Here is a 21,450-nt window from a genome sequence, read left to right as displayed (position 1 = left end):
GTCACATGCACATGATACAGAAGGTGTAAATGATACAGTGAAATGGTTACTTGCATAGTAGCAATATCAAAATAGTAGCAATACAAATATTTTATCATTATTAGATGACGCTTACCCACACTCAAATAAATTGATGGATAATCTGAAGGAAATGCTATAACCACCCCCCAGCCACATCTAGCTAAGTGGATGGGCCAGTATTGTCTAGACACAAACACCCCCAGACACACCTGACTAATTTGACTTCTGGGCGAAGTGGAGTCTATTGTTTACACATGTAGCTAGCTAGGTAGCTAAACAATGAACCGGCATAATCCCATCTCATACGGTGGTGGTGTAGGTTTCATGATTAATTATTCATGGTGTGATGGTGATAACGTACAGAAACTCAAGACATTTTGTCCACCCAACCTAGAATACCTCACAATCAATTGCAGACCGTATGACCTCCCAAGAGAATTATCTTCGGTTATAGTCACAGCCATGTATATTCCCACTCAAGCCGATACCACAACTGCCCTCAAGGAATTACACTGGATCTTGGGCAAACTAGAAACCACATATCCTGAGGCCGCATTTATTGTAGCTGGAGATTTTAACAAAGCAAATTTGAGGAAAACGCTACCGAAGTTCTATCAACACATTAACTGAAGTACTCACACTGGAAATACACTCAACCACTGCCCCACTCTCCCTTTGGCAAATCAGATCACAACTCCATTTTGCTCCTCCCTTCCTACAAGCAGAAACTCAAACAGGAAGTACCCGTGCTAAGGTCTATTCAACGCTGGCCAATCGGAATCCATGCTTCAAGACTGTTTTGATCACGCGGGCTAGGAAATGCTCTGGGTAGCCCCTGAGAATAACAATGACGTATACATGGGCACGGTGACTGAGTTCATCAGGAAGTCTATAGGGGATGATGTTCCCAATGTGAATATTGAAACCTACCCAAACCAGAAACCGTATATTCACTAATGTTCAAAAGTTCGGGGTGACTTAGAAATGTCCTTGTTTTTTAAAGAAAAGAACATTTATTTTCATTAAAATAACATCAAATTGATCAGAAATACAGTGCAGATATAGTTAATGTTGTAAATTACTATTGTAGCAGGAAACAGAAGATTTTTTTATGGAGTATCTACATGAGCATACATAGGCCAATTATCAGCAACAATCACTCCTGTGTTCCAATGGCATGTTGTGTTAGCTAATCCAAGTTTATAATTTTAAAAAGGCTAACTGATCATTAGAAAACCCTTATGCAATTATGTTAGCAGAAATGAAAAAGGTTGTTCTTATTGAAGAAGCAATACAACTGTCCTTCTTTAGACTAGTTGAGTATCTGGAGCATCAGCATTTGTGGGTTCGATTACAGGCTCACTCTGTGGTCCAACTCATCCCAAACCATCTCAATTGGGTTGAGGTCGGGTGATTGTGGTCAGGTCATCTGATGCAGCACTCCATCACTCTCCTTCTTGGTCAAATAGCCCTTACGCAGCCTGGAGGTGTGTTGGGTCATTGTCCTGTTGAAAAACAACTGATAGTGGGACTAAGTGCAAACCAGATGGGATGGCGTATCGCTGCAGAATGCTGTGGTAGTCATGCTGGTTAAGTGTGCCTTGAATTGTAAATATATCACTGAGTGTCACCAGCAAAGCACCCCCACACCACCACCTCCATGCTTCACGGTGGGAACCACACATGTGGACATCATCCGTTCACCTACTCTGCGTCTCACAAAGACAAAGCAGTTGGAACCAAAAATCTAACATTTGGACCCCACACCGAAGGACAGGTTTACACCGGTCTAATGTCCATTGCTCATTTCTTGGCCCAAGCAAGTCACTTCTTCTTATTGGTGTCCTTTAGTAGTGTTTTCTTTGCAACAATTCGACCATGAAGGCCTGATTCACGCAGTCTCCTCTGAACAGTTGATGTTGAGATGTGTCTGTTACTTGAAATCTGTGAAGCATTTATTTGGGTTGCAATTTCTGAGGGTGGTAACTCTAATGAACTTCTCCACTGCAGCAGATGTAACTCTGGGTCTTCCTTTCCTGTGGCGGTCCTCATGAGAGCCAGTTTCATCATAGCGCTGATGGTTTTTGTGACTTCACTTGAAGAAACTTTCAAAGTTCTTGAAATTTTCCAGATTTGACTGACCATTTATATTAAACAAATGATGGAGTGTCGTTTCTCTTATTTGAGCTGTTCTTGCCATGATATTGACTTGGTATTTAACCAAATAGGGCTAGCTTCTGTACACCAACCCTACCTTGTCACAACACAACTGATTGGCTCAAATGCATTATTAAGGAAAGAAATTCCACAAATGAACAGTTTTGAATTTGGCGCCCTGCAATTTCACTGGCTGTTGTCATTATCGATCCCGTTAGCGGGATCTGAGCCCTAAGAAGTTTTAACTAATTATACAGAGAAGCAGCAAAACGGTTTTACGACCACGGAAATCCCTCTGTGATTAAATCGAAGTGTTGACATAATGAATGGCTTGGTGAAGCGATTCATTGCTCCAGCCCAATTATAAAGCCATGGAAGGGTATGGTGGAAACTTGTTTCTGCCAACAGAAAAAGTGTATTGTCAGAGTGTCAGGAGGATGGGGGAGGATGGGGGAAAGATCCCTACTTATGCAAGACAAAACTGCTGAAGCATAACGGAACTGCTCTGTCTCCCTCTCCCTTTCGTTTTCAATCTCTAGCTCTTTCTCTGCCTCTCCCTCTGTCTTTCTCTCTGACAGTCAATTGTTTTATTGTTGATTGTTAGTTCTCAAAGATTCTTATTTTAAAAAATATACAGCGCCTTTATCTTTTCTACATATTTTATATCTGGTTTTAGTCATTTAAGTTTACACTGACAATGGTTTCCCATTATGAAAAAGTATTTCCAAAAATAAATTAATATCATATTTATTGGAGTGGCTGCAATGATTTAGCAGCCCACTGCTAAATGAATAAAGGGGAAACACTGTAGCACATTGAGTCAGTTTAAAGGGATACTACAAGATTTCGTAATTTAGTTATGAGTCATGCTCGTAATATGCTAACAAAGCATCTGCCAGATGTTATGTCAAGTGTCACCCAATTGTCCTTTGTGTCTACATCCTCCATGACCCTGACAGTGTGAGTTACATTAGTGGAGCACAGCCACTGACCTATCAGTTATCTAAATGTGTTGCTGTGCCCAAGGCCATGGAGAGTGGTTTCCACTTACACTGGCCAGATCTCCTTTCCTCTCTCTGGGTGTAAGAGAATCCTAGTCAGGGTGCTCCCCCTCAAGCCTGCTACTATATTGATCTCAGTCTCCTTTAAGAGGGCTGCGGGAGACAAGATTGGAGGAGGAAGGAGAATACCAAACTGCACCCGTACATAGTCCACCTGTAATTAGCCCATCCAACTACCTCATCCCCATATTGTTATCTATTTTATTTATTTTGCTCCTTTGCACCCTCATCTTCTGCACATCTATCACTCCAGTGTTTAATTGCAATTATTTTGCCACTATGGCCTATTTATTGCCTTACCTTCGTTATCCTACCTTATTTGCACACACTATATATATACTTTTTCTATTGCATTATTGACTGTATGTTTGTTTATTCCATGTGTAACTCTGTGTTGTTGTTTGTGTTGCACTGCTTTGCTTTATCTTGGCCAGGTCGCAATTGTAAATGAGAACTTGTTCTTAACTAGCTTACCTGGTTAAATAAAGGTGAAATAAAAAATAAATAAAAAATACACTTCGAAATGGCGAGATCAGAGGAAGGATAAAGCAAGAGGTGTGTGTGTGGCAGGAGATGGGTTTGGGGGATGTGGTGTGTGTGTGACTGATTTGGTGAGAGTGTGTTTGTTCTAAATATGAAATTAAGTCCATCTAGGGCTGTTACGGTGACTGCATTACCGCCACAACGGCGGTCACGAGTCATGACGGCAGTCAAATTCCATGTGACTGTTTAGACACAGTAATTAGGCTTCTACAAGCTCTGATACTGCTGCTGGTCATTAGCAGCCTACCCAACTTGCTAACTGCCTGGTACTCAGCACTCTATTGTCCCTCTAAATCACTCTGACATCAATGCAAATGTACTCAAAATTCGATTCAAACACTTCATGAGAGACCATGAGCTCATGTTGCACAACATTTCTATCGGCTATGTAATTCCGTGAGAAAACAGAGTTTTGATGGCATCTATTAAAAAGAGCAGGATCGCATCAGCTAGGCCTACTATATGCATTTCTTAAGTTTCCTAAAATTAAGCACATTGCTTCTCGTTACAAACAGGAGTATAGCCCACATGGCTGACATGAATATGAGTCACGGAAAAAGCGTCCTCCATTCGTTATTAAGTGGTGAGATGACAGGTATTTTTTTCCCCTGCTGAAAAACATCCCCACAGCATGATGCTGCCACCACCATACTTCACCGTAGGGATGGTGCCAGGTTTCCTCCAGACGTGACGCTTGGCATTCAGGCCAAAGAGTTCAATCTTGATTTCATCAGACCAGAGAATCATGTTTCTCATGGTCTGAGAGTCCTTTAGTTGCCTTTTGGCTAACTCCAAGCGAGCTGTCATGTACCTTTTACTGAGGAATGGCTTCTGTCTGGTCACTCTACCATAAAAGCCTGATTGGTTTAGTGCTTCAGAAATTGTCATCTTTCTGGAAGGTTCTCCCAATCTCCACAGAGAAACACTAGAGCTCTGTCAGAGTGACCATCGGGTTCTTGGTCACCTCCCTGACCATGGCCCTTCTCCCCCGATTACTCAGTTTGTCCGGGCAGCCAACTCTACGAAGAGTCTTGATGGTTCTACATTTCTTCCATTTAAGAATGATGGAGGCCACTGTGTTCTTGGGGACCTTCAAATGCTGCAGAATGTTTTTGGCACCCTTCCCCAGATCTGTGCCTCGACCCAATCCTGTCTCGGGGCTCTATGGACAATTCCTTCGACCTCATGGCTTGGTTTTTGCTCTGACATGCACTGTCAACTGTGGGACCTTATATAGACAGATGTGTGCCTTCCAATCAATTGAATTGACCACAGGTGGACTCCAATCAAGTTGTAGAAACATCTTATGTATGATCAATGGAAACAGGGATGCACCTGAGCTCAATTTCGAGTCTTATAGCAAAAGGGTCTGAATACTTGTGTAAATCAGATATTTCTGTTTGTATTTTTAATACATTTACAGAAATGTCTAACTTGTTTTCACTTTGTCATTATGGGGTATTGTGTGTAGATTGATCAGGATTTTTAACATTTGTAAATCCATTTTAGAAAAAGTCTAAATGTAACAAAATGTGGAAAAAATCAAGGGGTCATAATACTTTCCGAATGCACTGTATGTTTTGATTTCTAAGACATTCTAAGGTTTGTATCATTCACAACTCGTTTAGGACCCGTTTCAAATTATCACTTTTACGGTGATAGCCACCTCATATGCGCTCACTCTCGCTCCGGAATGGGAAAAATATCCATTCTATTTTATTCATCTAAGTTCAATTATATTATTCTTACTTTAAATCATGTAAAATAATGGCAAAAGACTTAAGCATATCTTGTCTGCTAAATGAACAAGCCTACAGCCTATGGTATGGCACATAGCCAGATAACATACAGTAGGCCAACTCATATTCTGTTCTTCTGAAAAACATTTTCTTCATATCATGTTCATTTAGACCTGCCTAAAATAAAATATGTATGACATTAACCGTCTGACAAAATGTCATGACCACCACAGTCCATTGTATGTGGAGTGGTACTGGGGAGTTGTCAGAGTCAAAGATAGTGTCTGTGTGTTTGGTCATGTCTTTTGCGATGTGGTAATGCTTCACATAGGATACCAAACTGGATGTTATTTTGTGGTAAAGCTCAGTGTAGTATTTCTGGTAAATGTATTATATACAGTATAATATACAGGATATTATAGTATCATTCTATAATTTTCAAAATGTTGTAGTTATTCATAGTAATAATAAACTGAGTGGCTGTTGTATTCTGTGTCCAGTGGGTGACTTCATAATATTTTTATGCATTCAATTTATGGGTTGATACAGCTGGGTTCAAATAGTATTTGTATTCTTTCAAATTCTTTCAAATAGCGTTTGATTGACCCTGCCTTGTGTGCCCGGCGTTTGCACTTTTGGGACTATTCCATTGGTTCCATTGCGCCAGGTAAATTCAAGCTATTTGAACCCAGATCGGATGGTGAGTGGTGGTGTATGATTGTCCATTGACTGTGCTGCGATATTGAACAGTGACGGTGAATGGCCTTTCTTCCATTATGGTATCTGGTCTCTGAACACAGTCTGTAGTCAACACAAGCGCTGTAATTGTCCGACTGAGTTTCCACGTTTCCGTATCGGAAAAAAAAAAAAGTCACAAGATGTCCGTTGGCGTGTCGTGGAGCCATATGTGCACCTGACCTCCTTAATTACCTCCGAATATGCCACACAAATTAATCTCACAAAGACAGAGCCGAGTCCACCATGGCTGTTACATAGACGACGGTTCCCCCCTAGGGGTTTGTCTGTTACAGAGCAGTCGATCTGAGGAATGAGAAAGAACCCTGTGTGGATATGGAATGGGGTGTCGAACTCATTCCATGGAGGGCCTAGTGTCTGCTGGTTTTAGTTTTTCCATTCAAATAAGAAATTAGACAACCAGGTGAGTGGAGTTCCTTACTAATTAGTGACCTTAATTCATCAATCAAATACAAGGGAGGAGCGAAAACCTGCAGACACTCTGACCTCCATGGAATGAGTTTGACACGTGCCCTTCAAAGTGCACTACTACTAGTGGGCCCTGGTCAAAAGTAGAGCTCTATGAAGGGAATAGGTTACCATTTGAGACGCAACCACATCTCTGTCTGAACACAATACACTCCGTCTTTGTAGCAAGTCTAAAGCACAATGCACTTCATTCCAGCACAGCTGCCCAGACCAACCGTAGTGAAACAACTGGTACCTGAGTAGTTAATGTTTTCTGTGCACGACTTGACATAATTCAATTGGATGGCATCATCATCCTTAAGCCCTGAAGTAAGGTCCCTGATGGGGGAGGTTGGGGCAGGGTTGGAGAACTTGTGCGCCATGCACATTACGCTCGTCTGGGCCTGGGAAAGCATAGCAGAATGTGTCTCTTAGAGCAGTGGAGGGGGAATGGAAGGATGGAGGAGGGGGGGAAACAGATGAGTGCTGATAGAGCTGGACAATTGGATTTGTTCTGGCGTTTGGGATAATGGTGCTTGACACCAGACAACAGAGTACGAAGTTAAGAGCATGTCTTAAAAAGACAACCACTCACCATGACCAACATCAGTAAGCCAATAACAGCTCTGTTTGTCTTTGGGATGCCCCGCCCACACATCTTCAATCGTCCAATACAAATCTGATCCTTCCTCAGGTGCCCCTTCAACTCAACCAATAGGAGCTTTGTCCGCTGACTTGTTTGTCTGATACCAAACTCGAAGTCCTCTTGAACGGAAATAGAACCGGGAAAGAAAGTGATCTCTAGTGTTCTGAAAGAGTTTTTTTCAAATCTTGACAACCGGTCAATAATCTTCTTTCTTGTTCCAAAAATATTCCTAATGTCCAATTTATCGTTCAGTGAAGTTATGTTGCTAGTAATAACCTAAACACATTCCAACTCACGTCTTGTCATGAAGCTCAGCGCTTCAAGCTAAGCCCCCCGACATGTCCACCCCTCCCTCTAGGTCGCTCCCCAACTGGGCATTTCAGTCACATCTCGCGCTTCATCTGTCCATCAAACGTGTAAAACAAAAACTAGCTTACCCATTCCATAGCAAGCTGCTTCAAATGTGCTAATTGGTGGAGTAAATTCAAATGTAAAACCTATGCTGATTTCACAGGTAAAACATTTTTTGAAAAAGGAACTATGAACTGTTCATGTCGTAACACTGGAAGTGAACGGAAAAACATAAAATAAGGGCTGGAACGATTGGAAAATAATGTCATGGTTCCAGCCCCTGGAAAGAATCAAATGTGCCCACTCCGAGACGGATCAAATGTAAAAAATAACGACTGACTTTCCATACCGTTGGGGCACAGCTTGCTGTGTACCACATTGGTCTGTGCATCAGCCAGTCTGCCAATCAGTGAGCTCTGTGGCTCAGTCGGCCAATAGTTCTTTAGCAGATACTCTTATCCAGTGCAATCATCTTAAGATGGCTAGGTGAGATACAACCACAACCTCATATCACAGACAAATATACAGCATACGAACATTCCATTCCAGCCAAACAATGGATATATAGTGTTTTGCAAAAATAATTACATGAATTTACAATCTGAGAACAAATAATATTTTTACACACATATGAAGGTACCCATAAGCAATCATTTCTGATGAAAAAACAGATTTCAGTGACAAACCGATGTCATGACAATAGTATAAATGAGGTGAATGTACTGATGAGGTGATTGTCTGACTCAGTGTGTGTATATCTGTGAAAGTGATGTGTGTGAATTTGTTGATCTAGAAAACAGTGTCAAGTTTGAAAAGAAAAACAATGTTTTCAAAGGTATAATCCAAGTAAGACAAGTGAGACATGAATCCTACATATACATGCCGTGTAACCCTGGTCTTGCATGCAATATGAATAGCACATGTGCCACTGTCACTGTTTTGAAGAAAAAATACATGTCATCCAACGATAGATACATTCATTGTACTGTAAAAAGACTGCAATTAATTGAGTGCTCAATTAATGTACATGCATTTGTGCATACTTGATTTAATTTCCCGTACAGATAAGTTTACCCTCCAGCTACGTATCCAATATATCTGAAGTTAGGTAAGGGTATGTGTGATGCAGAAGTAGTGGTATGTTTTATAATCAATAGAAACATGCATTACTCAAAACTACATTAGTTTAGGTGTAAACATGGGAGAGAAACTGGCAATTCAAATCATATCTGAGGAAATATATGAACTCTAAATTCTTTACAGCAGAGAATTAAGGATTTTCTCTTAAAGAACTTGTTAGTCCTTAATTGACTTTTATTCCCAAATTAAGTGTGTATTCACTGCATAAAACCAAGAAATTGTAACATAGTTATTATATAGTGTACAATATTGTGCAAGTACATTGATTAAATGACAGACTTGCCTGTGCTGCTATATAGTTATATGTAATTGCATCTAATGGCTACACAGTGTTCAGCTCTGCAAATAAGAACAACATAAAAGTTCACTCTTCCAAAAGGGTTCTTTGGCTATCCCCATAGGATAAACATTTTCGATTCCAGGTAGAACCCTCAGTGGTAAGTGTTCTACCTGGAACCAAAAAGCGTTCTTTAAATGGTTATCCTATGGGAACAGCCAAATAACCTTCTGAGGCTCTAGATAGCACCTTTTTGTTGTAAGAGCGTAATTCATCTTCTGAGCAGTGTGTGATACTATGGTCGTGTTAAAGAGGAACTGACACTGTTTTATTCAAATATGTTCATATACACTACCTACTCATTCAAGAGTTTTTCTTTATTTTTACTATTTTCTACATTGTTGAATAATAGTGAAGACATCAAAACTATGAAATAACACATATGGAATCATGTAGTAACCAAAATAATGTTAATCGAAATATATTTTATATTTGAGATTCTTCAAATTGCCACCCTTTGCCTTGATGACAGCTTTGCACACTCTTGGTATTCTCTCAACCAGCTTCATGAGGTAGTCACCTGGAATCCATTTCAATTAACAGGTGTGCCTTGTTAAAAGTTAATTTGTGGAATTTCTTTCCTTCTTAACGCGTTTGAACCAATCCGTTGTGTTGTAGTGTGGTTAGTGTGAAACCACAGTGTGGTTTCTAAATGTATATGGCAAGGTAAGAGATTGTGGATGATAAAATGTAACTTACAAAGAGGGAAATACGTAAGAGGACTATCCGTACCAAACTTTAAATTGCATTTCCAGATACTAGCCTTTCGTCCCATCCTAAATTGGTTTAGACATGATTGTACTGTCCCCTGGCTGAGTATAGAGAGAAATATGATGTCTCCCATTGCCCTGTACGAGGTGGTCTTCACAGATATATCCTTCTTCACTGATATAAACTATGGTTTTGTCCTATTATTGCACACACAATCTCTATTTGGCGCAAGATTTTTAAACAATGAAACTGGGATGGCATACTAATACTCCAATATTTGCAATCTGGAGGCGACCTTTTGCATCCCCCCAGTGGTCCAAATGTGGAATCTGTATCGTTGCCGATATCATGGACAGTAATGGTTTGAGAACATTCCAAGATTTGAAAAAAATAAACACATTACCAGGCAACTCCTTTTTTCCTATACTTACAATTTATGTAATCTATGCTGGCCTATACCAAACCATCTAATGATGGTATTGATAAATTATCTGGGCTCCCGAAAGGACTGATCTCAGTAATATATAAACTTTTGGAAATGTCATATTCTGAGCTAGCCATTAAAAAAGTATGTTCCACAGATGTAATTGAATCTGAACAACCCTCCAACTGAAACATAATGTGGAGAAACAGGACTTTGGCATCCCGTAATCCAGACCATCAACTAGTAATGTTTTAATTTAGGCCAACTGTTCACTGGGTCACCTAAATCAGGTAGGCACATTCCTTCATATGATGTGGGAGTGCCCTGCAATTAAATGCTTCTGGGACAAAGTGCATGAATGTAAATATCCAATGCATCGCATCTATGTTATTTAACAATTATAGCTCCTTGAATATCTGAATAAATCAGAGACGCTTACTGCATGCAGGAAGCACTGCCACAAAAAAAGATGTTGGCTATTAGATGGCATTCACCTCACTCTCTCACAATTTGCCACTGGATAAATTTACTATTAGAAGTTATAACATTCTAATAATAGACAGCGAGAATGAATGGTTCTAGTCAAGAAACAATTGAGGCCTGGACAAATATACTTGACTAAAGAATAATCTCAGCTAAAGCCCAACACGTACAAATACAAACTATAAAAGCCCAAACATACAAACAAAATACAGTTGACGTCGGAAGTTTACGTACACCTTAGCCAAATACATTAATTCCAGTAAAAATTCCCTGTCTTAGGTCAGTTAGGACCACCACTTTATTTTAAGAATGTGAAATGTCAGAATAATAGTAGAGAGAATGATTTATTTCAGCTTTTATTTATTTCATCACATTCCAAGTGGGTCAGAAGTTTACAAACAATCAATTAGTATTTGGTAGTGTTGCCTTTAAATTGTTTAACTTGGGTCAAACATTTCAGGTAGCCTTCTACAAGCTTCCCACAATAAATTGGGTAAATATTGGTCAATTCCTCCTGACAGAGCTGGTGTAACTGAGTCAGGTTTGTAGGCCTCCTTACTCACACACACTTTCAGTTCTGCCCACAAATTGTCTATAGGTTTGAGGTCAGTGCTTTGTTATGGCCACTCCAATAACTTGACTTTGTTGTCCTTAAGCCATTTTGCCACAACTTTGGAAGTATGCTTGGGGTCATTGTCCATTTGGAAGACCCATTTGCGACCAAGCTTTAACTTCCTGACTGATGTCTTGAGATGTTGCTTCAATATATCCACATAATTTTCCTGCCTCATGATGCCATCTATATTGTGAAGTGCACCAGTCCCTCCTGCAGCAAAGCATCCCCACAATATGATGCTGCCACCCCCCGTGCTTCACGGTTGGGATGGTGTTCTTCGGCTTGCAAACCTCCCCCTTTTCCTCCAAACATAATGACGGTCATTTTCTGAGGTCTTGGCTGATATCTTTTGAATTTCCCATGATATCAAGCAAAGAAGCACTGAGTTTGAGGATAGGCCTAGAAATACATCCACAGGTACACCTCAAATTGACTCAAATTATGTCAATTAGCCTATGAGAAGCTTCTAAAGCCATGACATCATTTTCTGGAATTTTCCAAGCTGTTTAAAGGCACAGTCAACTTAGTGTATGTAAACTTCTGACCCACTAGAATTGTGATACAGTGAATTATAAGTGAAATAATCTGTCTGTAAACAATTGTTGGCAAAATGACTTGTAAAGATGTCCTAACCGATTTGCCAAAACTATAGTTTGTTTACAAGAAATTTGTGGAATGGTTGTAAATCGAGTTTTAATGACTCCAACCTAAGTGGATGTAATCTTCTGATTTCAACTGTATACACCGAGTGTACAAAACATTATGAACACCTGCTCTTTCCATGACAGATTGACCAGGTGAAAGCTATGCTTCCTTATTGATTTCGCTTGTTAAATCCAATTTACGAGTGAGTTCATGTTTAAGTGTGTCACTGTTTTTACTCAACACTATTACAAAACATAAAACCCACTTGTCCTTACTTTCACTCGTGCTGTAGTGAATGAGCAACCAAGTGTATCGACAGCCCTGCTTTTTTATTATTATTAGCAGCTTGTTGTGTCTATTTTAATAGAGGAATATTTAACTTTCTCTGGTCATGAATTTCTGAACAAGGCAGATGCGGTGCGACTTCACCATCGGGTTGAAGACGGTGTCCCCTCTCTCTGGTCAGCCTCACCGGAGGAAAGGAAGGAGAGAGCATGGGCCGTGAGAGGCCCATGCTCTCTCTCTCCCTCCCTCCCTCCCTCCACTGAGACGAATGCGTTGTTCAAAACAACTAGGAAATCGGAAATCTCAGACTTCCGAGCGTTCAAGACAATTGGGAACTGCGAAAAAGAGATCCGACTGGGAAAAATCGTTTTGAATGGTCATCCAACTCAGAAATAATTTTAGTTCTATGGCGGGGAGAAACTATTTAATCCATTTTAAAATAACTAACGTAACAAAATGTGGAAAACGTCAAGGGGTGTGAATATTTTCCGAATGCACTGTATGTATCGAATCATCTTGAAAGTTAGCTTGCTAATTCCTTGATCCTGCTTTGTAGTACACCCCTCTGTCCTGCACTAAAGTCAAGCCTCTGAACACCTCAAATAATCACTACTGTGATCCCTTCCCAACACTAAGTAGTCCTATCATTCCCATTCCCAATAATGTTACTATAAATGTCTTTATTCAAATGTTTTGGTTAAAATGACTGGTCTTTGGTGGTATTTTAACATGCTTTGACGTCTGCGTCTGGTCCGCACCTATACCGTGTGTCTCCCACCCTCCTATTTTCCAAGTCACCAGCCTCCACTGGTATATGTAATTCCATGTGAAGAAGGCATGTAGCTCAAATGTTTACTCTAACTTGCTCTAGCGCACACTTTTTGGGCTCTATGCACTCTCACTTTCGTAAAAATAATAATAGTTTTGAGTCGGAATAATGTTTTGGCCAGTACGCGTCCAGCATCCCCTTTTTTTAAATAAACATCTGTTACATGCCATGATGAAAACCAAGTAAGGAAATGCTCTGCTTGGTAATTGCAGTCTTTCCTTTTCCAGTAAAAGGAAAGACTTCCATATTAGCAAGGCATTATACAGTCATCTCTACTCTGAGAGCATAGGCATTGGGAGCTGTCTGCCAATGAGTGCACCAGTTTGTCTGCATGCCAAGGATCACTATACTGATCCAGGCTAGAACTGCTGATGCACAACGTCTCTCCCTTCCTCTCTCTCCCACCATCTATCTGTATTTGTCCATCCTGTTCCTCTCCCTCTCTCGTTTAAGTGTATGCACCTCTAGTGTCTCGTAACATGAGTGGGTTTCAAATCAAATACAATGGTATTTGTCACATGCTTCTTAAACAACAGAGAAATGCTTACTTACGGGCCCTCCCCAACAACGCAGAGAGAAAAATAGAAAAATATCAACATAAATACACAATGAGTAAAGAACGATAACTTTGCTATATACACACACGAGGTACCAGTACTGAGCCGATATGCAGTGCTGTGAGTTTATTAAGGTAGTTATGTCCATATAGCTAGTAGGGGTAAAGTGACTAGGAAACAGAATAGATAATAAAACAGTAGCAGCAGCGTATGTGATGAGTCAAAAGAGTTAGTGCAAAACGGGTCAATGCAGATATTCCCGGAAGCAGAGCAAACAGTCTATGGCTTGGGTGGCTGGAGTCTGACAATTTTTAGGGCCTTCCTCTGACACCTTCCTGGTATAGAGGTCCTGGGTGGCAGGGAGCTTGGCCCCAGTGACATTCTGGGCCAGACGCACTACCCTCTGTAGCGCTTTACAGGGCACAAAAGAAAATAAACCAAGCATCACACAGTTCTGCTCCCTAAATTCCCTTTTCCGTCTCACTCACTCAATTGCATTCTGTCTTGTCTGCTAGCTTCACACGCACAAGCGCTGTGTGTGTAAAGAAATGAATGCTTAGAAAAAGGTATCTAACTGATGGGATAGGGTTAGGTGAAAGGTTAACAGTGTGGCTAGGGTTAAGAGTAAGGTTTAAAATCTGATTTTAATAAGCAAAATTGTAGAAACAAGCATGGTTTATGACTTTGTGGCTGTGGTAACTAACGTTAGTGACAACCCTACTTTGCGAACTGCTAATGGCATTTAGAATTCGTTAGCCTAGGCTATTAGCCCCCTAAAAATAGACAGTTCCACACTGAAAATATGCAAAAACATTAGTTTGATAAAGACAAAGTGCGTATTTTCATCAGTCATTAAGCCTAGGCCTACTCACCAGACAGATGTCCTGGACATAATTCATCCCATGCCATGTTCAATGTACAATTGTTCATCCATGTAGAAAATTCCAAGGAAAAAGCATAATAAAGTCAATTGAACATCTGTATATCGAAAAGAAGACACTAAACACCTCCCTCTGCACATGGATCCTGGACTTCCTGACGGGCCACCCCCAGGTAGTAAGGGTAGGTAACAACACGTCTGCTACGTTGATCCTCAACGCCAGGTATGGTAACTGCTCGGCATCTGACCGTAAGGCGCTACAGAGGGTAATGCGTTGGGCCCAGTACATCACTGGGGCCAAGCTTCCTGCCATCCAGGACCTCTATACTAGGCGTTGTCAGAGGAAAGCCCCAAAAAATTGTCAGAGACTCCATTCACCCAAGTCATATATTGTTTTCTGTGCTACTGCATGGCAAGCAGTACCAGAGCGCCAAGTCTAGGACCAAAAGGCTCCTTAACAGCTTCTACCCCCAAGCCATAAGACTGCGGAACAATTAATCAAATGGCCACCAGATTATTTACATTGACGACACCCCCCCCCCCCCCCCTCCATTTGTTTTTTACACTGCTGCTACTCGCTGTTTATTATCTATGCATAGCCACTTCACCTACATGTACAAATTACCTAAACTAACCTGTACCCACGCACACCAACTAGGTACCCCCTGTATATAGCGTTGTTATTGTTATTGTGTTACTTTTTTATTATCCTTTACTTTATTCGGTAAATATTTTCTTAACTCTTCTTGAACTGCACTGAGTTACAGCATTAGGCTAAGATCAAGAATGGTCATGAGAGTCAATTCCCTAGACCAGGGATGGGCAACTGGTGGAACCCGGACCCCCTTTTGTAGGCCCACGGACCAATTTCACACAAATTGGGTACTCAGTCTGGGTCTCAACTTACTGTTGAGAGTTAGAATAATACAATACACAAGGTGCAATTTCAAAAATGTGGTTGTGCATCAGCAGTCACTCAGTTAGCCTATGTCAACTAAATGTTTAGCGGCCAGCTATCTAAAATCGTAGTAAGCATGGTCGAATTACTGACCTATTGATCATCTGTTATCATTTGCCTCCATTTTATTGCAAAATGTGTAGAACTGCATGAAATTAGCTGTAAAACTGCTAATGTTTCTCTCCGCTCCATAGCAAAATGTTTAGAATTGCAGCAAACTTGCTTTAAAACAGAAAAACGTTCACAATGCCCCATGTCAAAATGTGCAGAAAATGAATACTTTTTAAGTATCTCTGCTTTCACGAGGGGGTCCACTAAAATGTTTTGCTAATGGACTGATGTGGATACGCAGACCCACTGCGGCGCCTCATGATGAGTTCCATTTCTTTGTGGCCCCCACCCCATCAAAGTTGCCCACCCCTGCCCTAGACTATTGGTCACCATTTCATTTGAGATCCATTTGCTTTTGGGTTTGGGGCATCCATCCCCTTTAGGTGTTATTTTGTTGTCCTCTGGTGAAACAAACGTCTTTCATTGACTTAAAAACAACCACTTCTCCAATTAATCTAAATTAAAGGATTACCAGACTTACATACACACAGTTACTCATCTGTGAAGAGAGTTGTGACATGGAAAAACACATGAAAGCAAAACCATACATTTTGCTCCATTACAAAAAGACTGGCTTAAAAAAAATGGTATTAAATTGTGAGCGCTAAGTCTTGGAAATGGTGGACTACTTATACTCAAATTACTTGGGCGAGACTGATAAGTGAGACACTTGAGATGCTCTGAGCATATAATGCTGTCTACCTCCATTTTTATCTTAGGGCAATAATTTTTACATAAACGGTTTGGATATTAAAATTAATAAAATTGACTTGATATTGGATTATTTTCCAAGGTGTGAGCCAGGTGTGCTTTTTTTTATTTCTATCCAGTATTCTGCCAGAGACTTTTCTCAGCAAATGTTTCAAATTGAAATACTGTAGAACAAAGGGAACAAGTTATGTATGTGTGTGAGTAAAACAGACTTCACATAGATATTTTGGTTACTTACACAAACGCGTGGTACAGTAGCGCCCATCCTCTCGGTCTCTCCAGGGCATCATAAATAAGGGTTTGAATTCTTCGCTTCCTGATGTTATTCCGCTTAACGGGTCGCGTGTACCCCAGGGGCGTCTTGGCCAACAGTCCAAAACCCTGCGTGCTCCTTTTGAAATCTTCCCGACCCGGAGCCACCAACAAGAGAGCTCCATCTTTGTCCACCCCAGCCTCTTGGTCCAAGTCCACGGGCAGGGCTGATGACTTTTTGTCCCTCTGCTCCTCTGAACCGTTAGCAACATTTCTGGACCTGATCCCCATGTTCACTCGTGATCCTTGGCGCCTCGCTTATGGAGATCTGGTATGAGCCGCATGTCATGATCTGAGGGGATAAATCAAGATGACTTCAGCAGAGGGTCATTTAAGGAACTGGTCCCCTTCATAAAGGGAGGTGCTCCTCAGTCTGACTGGTGAGAACATAAAGGGTGTGTGTGTGAGATATATATATATATATGGGAGGGGGGGCTATAGCTACTTTGCACACTTGACAATGTATTAGTGAATAGCTCATGCAATTGAATAGCTCAGCTTATTCAATTGGGTGCTGTGTTTGCAGCCAAGGCTATCAATTAGGAAGCGTGCCAGAGTAGGTTATTAATGCCTAGTGATGAAACAATAATGTAGCCATGAATGGAAACATTCGACCACATTAAGAAGATTCGAGCAACAATTGGCATGTTATTTCATAACCCTTAACAGACTGTCAACAGTTAATAGGCTACTACACCTTGTATTTCCATCGCTAAAATGTGAAAATAACTGATAGAAAAACATAGGCTCGGCGAGCTCACAACACTGGCTAAATTATCCATGAGGGACGAAACGTCCACAGGGAGTTGACCCGTAGCCTACCCATGCTCCAAAGCCGACTGCTCCCGACAAAGCATGATTTATGTCGCGGCTTCCTCCTTCCAGTCTACACCTGCCGCTCCCGATAAAACCAACGCTGTGATGAGAGGTGGGGTACGGATGAGAAGTCTTGCGTGGAGGAGGAGAAAGGAGTCGATACGGAAATTGAAGCATCAACGACACAAGGTAAAGATTCCTTTTTCTTACAGTGGCGAGAACAAGTTGCCTGGCTACCCAGACGATCTGTTAGGCCACGCCCACGGACGTGGAGCGCGACAGAGCAGCAGTATAATTTAGTGTGTAGCCAGAACCGACGTCTGTACGTCTTCAACCTGGGCTGCAGCACAGGAGACTTCTGGAGCAGGGGATGCATTGCTGACATCGCATCCCCGACCGCTTTTGCACGTCCGCACAATTATGTAAATATCACATGATTATCAAATTAGATTCGGCACTGCCTATTTATTACTTTTATATTGTGTTAATGGTTCGTGATAAGCAAAGCAAATTGTAATTAGGAATTTTATAGGCTCCTGAAGTAATACAAAAAAAATATATGGACGTCAGTGGGCGCAAATAGGATTTGCAACACCCACTGGGCATACAGTGGTTTTCAAGGTAATCAATGTAGGTGTAATCAACGTGGAAAATACATTGGATTTGAAAAAACGTTTTCTTCTCATTTCAACCAGCAGTGTAACATTGCAATTAGGGTAAATTGTCAATTTAAATACATTGACTACATCTGACTAACAGGTTGTTACATGAATCTAATTTCAACATAATCATCAGAACTATATATACCTTGAAATTGCGATGAGAATTCCACATGGAAACATTAAAGATATTTTTAATCCTATTCATGTATTGGGTGATTGAAATGAAGTGGAATTCTATATTTGATTAGACATTTTATTTGAGGTAGTCTATGCAAATGACTATGGAAGCTGATCAATGTCTAAATGTAGCTCAGCTGAATCAACATAGCTTATTTTCAAAGCTAAGCAGGGCACATAGTCTTGCATGCTGACCAGGCCGCACCAACGTACGCACATTGATTTTGCCCACCCACATCAGACACGATCAGGATATGCAGGTTGAAATATTCATTTCTAGTCATCTCTCCTCCTTCCTTAAGGCTTATTATTATTATTTTGGACTTTATATGGTGGTTGGCAACCAACTTTAGGTGTATTGCCGCAACCGACGAGTGTGGACCTAAGTTCATCTTTCAATCACCCACGTGGGTATATGCTCCTAAAAAAACAATGAGGAGTTGGCACGTGGGTATACGTTCCTAAAAACCAAATAGGAGATGGGAGAGGCCAAACTTGCAGCACGTTGAGCGTCACAAAGAGAACCAATTTCTAGTTTAGTGCCTGGCCACACAGATGCTCGAGAGCAGTGTGGGTGCAATGATTGAATAACATGTGTACATTTATTTTGCAATGCGCAAGCGACGTGTCCTGTCTTGGCAGCATGTAACATGGTAGGCTGGTTACTACTGAAGTACATTACCAGTCATATACCAGTAGGTGTCACTGTTCAGTTAGAAATTGTTGGACTGGAGCTTCACATTGTATTTAAATTTGTTGCATGCTTTGTAAACAAAAGGTATAGACTAACAGTGAAATGCTTACTTAATATAACAATTACAACACAATGAATAAATACACAATGAGTAACGATAACTTGGCTATATACACAGGGTACCAGTACTGAGTCGATGTGCAGGGGTATGAGGTAATTGAGGTAGATATATAGTGTATGTGGACACCCTTTTCAAATTAGTGGATTCAACTATTTCAGCCACACCTGTTGCAGGCAGTAGAAGGGCCTTACTGAAGAGCTCAGTGACTTTCAACGTGGCACCGTCATAGGATGCCACCTTTCCAACAAGTCAGTTAGTCAAATGTCTACCCTGCTAGAGCTGCCCCAGTCAACTTAAAGAACTGTTATTGTGAAGCAGAAATGTATCGGATCAACAATGTCTCAGCCGCAAAGTGGTATGCTACACAAGCTCACAGAACAGGGCCGGCGAGCGCTGAAGCACGTAAAGATAATCTGTCCTCGGTTGTAACACTCACTACCAAGTTCCAAACTGCCTCTGTTCGTTGGGAGCTTCATGAAATGGGTTTCCATGTCCGAGCAGCCGCACACAAGCCTAAAATCACCATACGCACCAAGCGTCGGCTCGAGTGGTGTAAAGCTCGCTGCCATTGGACTCTTGAGCAGTGGAAACGCATTCTTTTTTTGTATTCTTTTTTATTTAACCTTTATTTAACCAGACAAGTCAGTTAAGAACTAATTCTTATTTACAATGACGGTCTACCCCGGCCAAACCTTCCCCTAACCCGGACGACGCTGTGCCAATTGTGCGCCGCCCTATGGGACTCCCAATCACGGTTGGTTGTGATACAGCCCGGGATGAAACCCGGGTCTGTAGTTGGTACTTAGACCGCTGCACTTAGACTGCTGCGCCACTCTGTCCCCCCAAAACGCGTTCTCTGGAGTGAACCATCTGATGGATGAATCTTGGTTTGGCGGCAGCCAGGAGAATGCATATGCCCCAATGCATAGTACCAACTGTAAAGTTTGGTGGAGGAGGAATAATAGTCTGGGGCTGTTTTTCATGGTTTGGGTTAGGCACCTTAGGTCCAGTGAAGGGAAATCATAACGCTATAGCATACAATGATATTCTATACAATTCTGTGCTTCCAACTTTGTGGCAACAGTTTGGGGAAGGCCCTTTCTTCTTTCAGCATGACAATGCCCCCGTGCCCAAAGCGAGGGCCATACAGAAATGGTATGTCGAGATTGGCGTGGAATAACTTGACTGGCCTGCACAGAGCCCTGACCTCAACCCCACCGAACACCTTTAGAATGAATTGGAATGCCGACTGCAAGCCAGGCCTAATCGCCCACAAAATCAGTGCCCGACGATGCAAGTCCCCTCCAGCAATGTTCCAACATTGCTCTTGTGGCTTAATGGATGCAAGTCCCCTCCAGCAATGTTTCAACATCTATTGGAAAAAGTCTTCCCAGAATAGTAGAGTCTGTTAAAACAGCAAAGAGGGGACCAACTCCATATTAATGCCCATGATTTTGGAATGATGTGTTCGACAAGCAGGTGTCCACATACTTTTGGTAATGTAGTGTATGTACATATAGGTAGGGGTAAATGGACTTGGCAATAGGATAAATAATAAACAGTAAGGGAGTGAACTTTATTTATATTAAGGGTTACATGGAGAAAATCAGACTGCTCTAAAATGAAAATGAATGGCACTGCATTCATCAAAATATATTTGACCTAAACCCTTCCTAAATGCTTGACAAAAAACAAATAAAACAACTAACCCTCCCCTAAACCCAAAATAATAATTAAAACAAAGTGTGTAGCAGAGAAAATGACTACTGTTTAAACTCACTTCTTCAACAGACCAGAGCCTTAGATATGCAGTTTTAGAAACTGGTCTTTGATCTGTTAGCATTACATGGCAATGCAGGGATTTTGACAGAGCACAAGGCTGCGGGCCAGAAGGTTGAGGGTTCATGGACAAGATTAGGGGTGGAAAGATCTCCTTTATTGTAAAACCATTATATGAGTCTATCATTTTATAAAAATTTCATAAAATTCTACATTATTTTGCATATTAGCAGAGTATTTTATAATACTACACAAATTACCAAAATTCCAGGCTAAGGAAGGACAGAGAGATAGGCCAATGTGTTCATCTTATCATATTTCTCCAATGCCAAATCAGTGTGTCTTGTTTGCAAATAATTACATCTGAGGTGTCATTAGGAATCCTTACATGGTACTTTCAAAATTTAGGCCTACCTTTCCACCCCAGACAGAGTCGGCCTAACGACTCAGAAAAATGTAAGCTTTAACTGCTGGCTACTCT

General features: G+C 41.1%; 1 protein-coding gene across 2 annotated transcripts in view; it reads right to left on the bottom strand.

The window, feature by feature from the left end:
- Positions 1-17,867, bottom strand: part of kcnq3 (potassium voltage-gated channel, KQT-like subfamily, member 3) — a 153,974-nt gene extending 136,107 nt beyond the window's left edge. The window contains exons 1-2 of one of the 2 annotated variants that reach the window (XM_021612598.2): positions 17,543-17,867; positions 16,647-17,012 (exon numbers count right to left, since the gene is read on the bottom strand). In XM_021612598.2, coding sequence (XP_021468273.1) covers positions 16,647-16,951 — 305 coding nt within the window. In that variant the 5' untranslated portion in view covers positions 16,952-17,012; positions 17,543-17,867. The remainder of the gene's footprint in view (positions 1-16,646; positions 17,013-17,542) is intronic. The other variant, XM_021612599.2, reaches the window with a different exon arrangement.
- Between the last annotated feature and the right edge of the window lie 3,583 nt (positions 17,868-21,450).

This window comes from Oncorhynchus mykiss, chromosome 8, assembly GCF_013265735.2.
Source record: "Oncorhynchus mykiss isolate Arlee chromosome 8, USDA_OmykA_1.1, whole genome shotgun sequence".
Lineage (NCBI taxonomy): Eukaryota > Metazoa > Chordata > Actinopteri > Salmoniformes > Salmonidae > Oncorhynchus > Oncorhynchus mykiss.
Note: the sequence above shows the minus strand (reverse complement) of the source record. Positions and strands in the feature narration are given on the sequence as shown.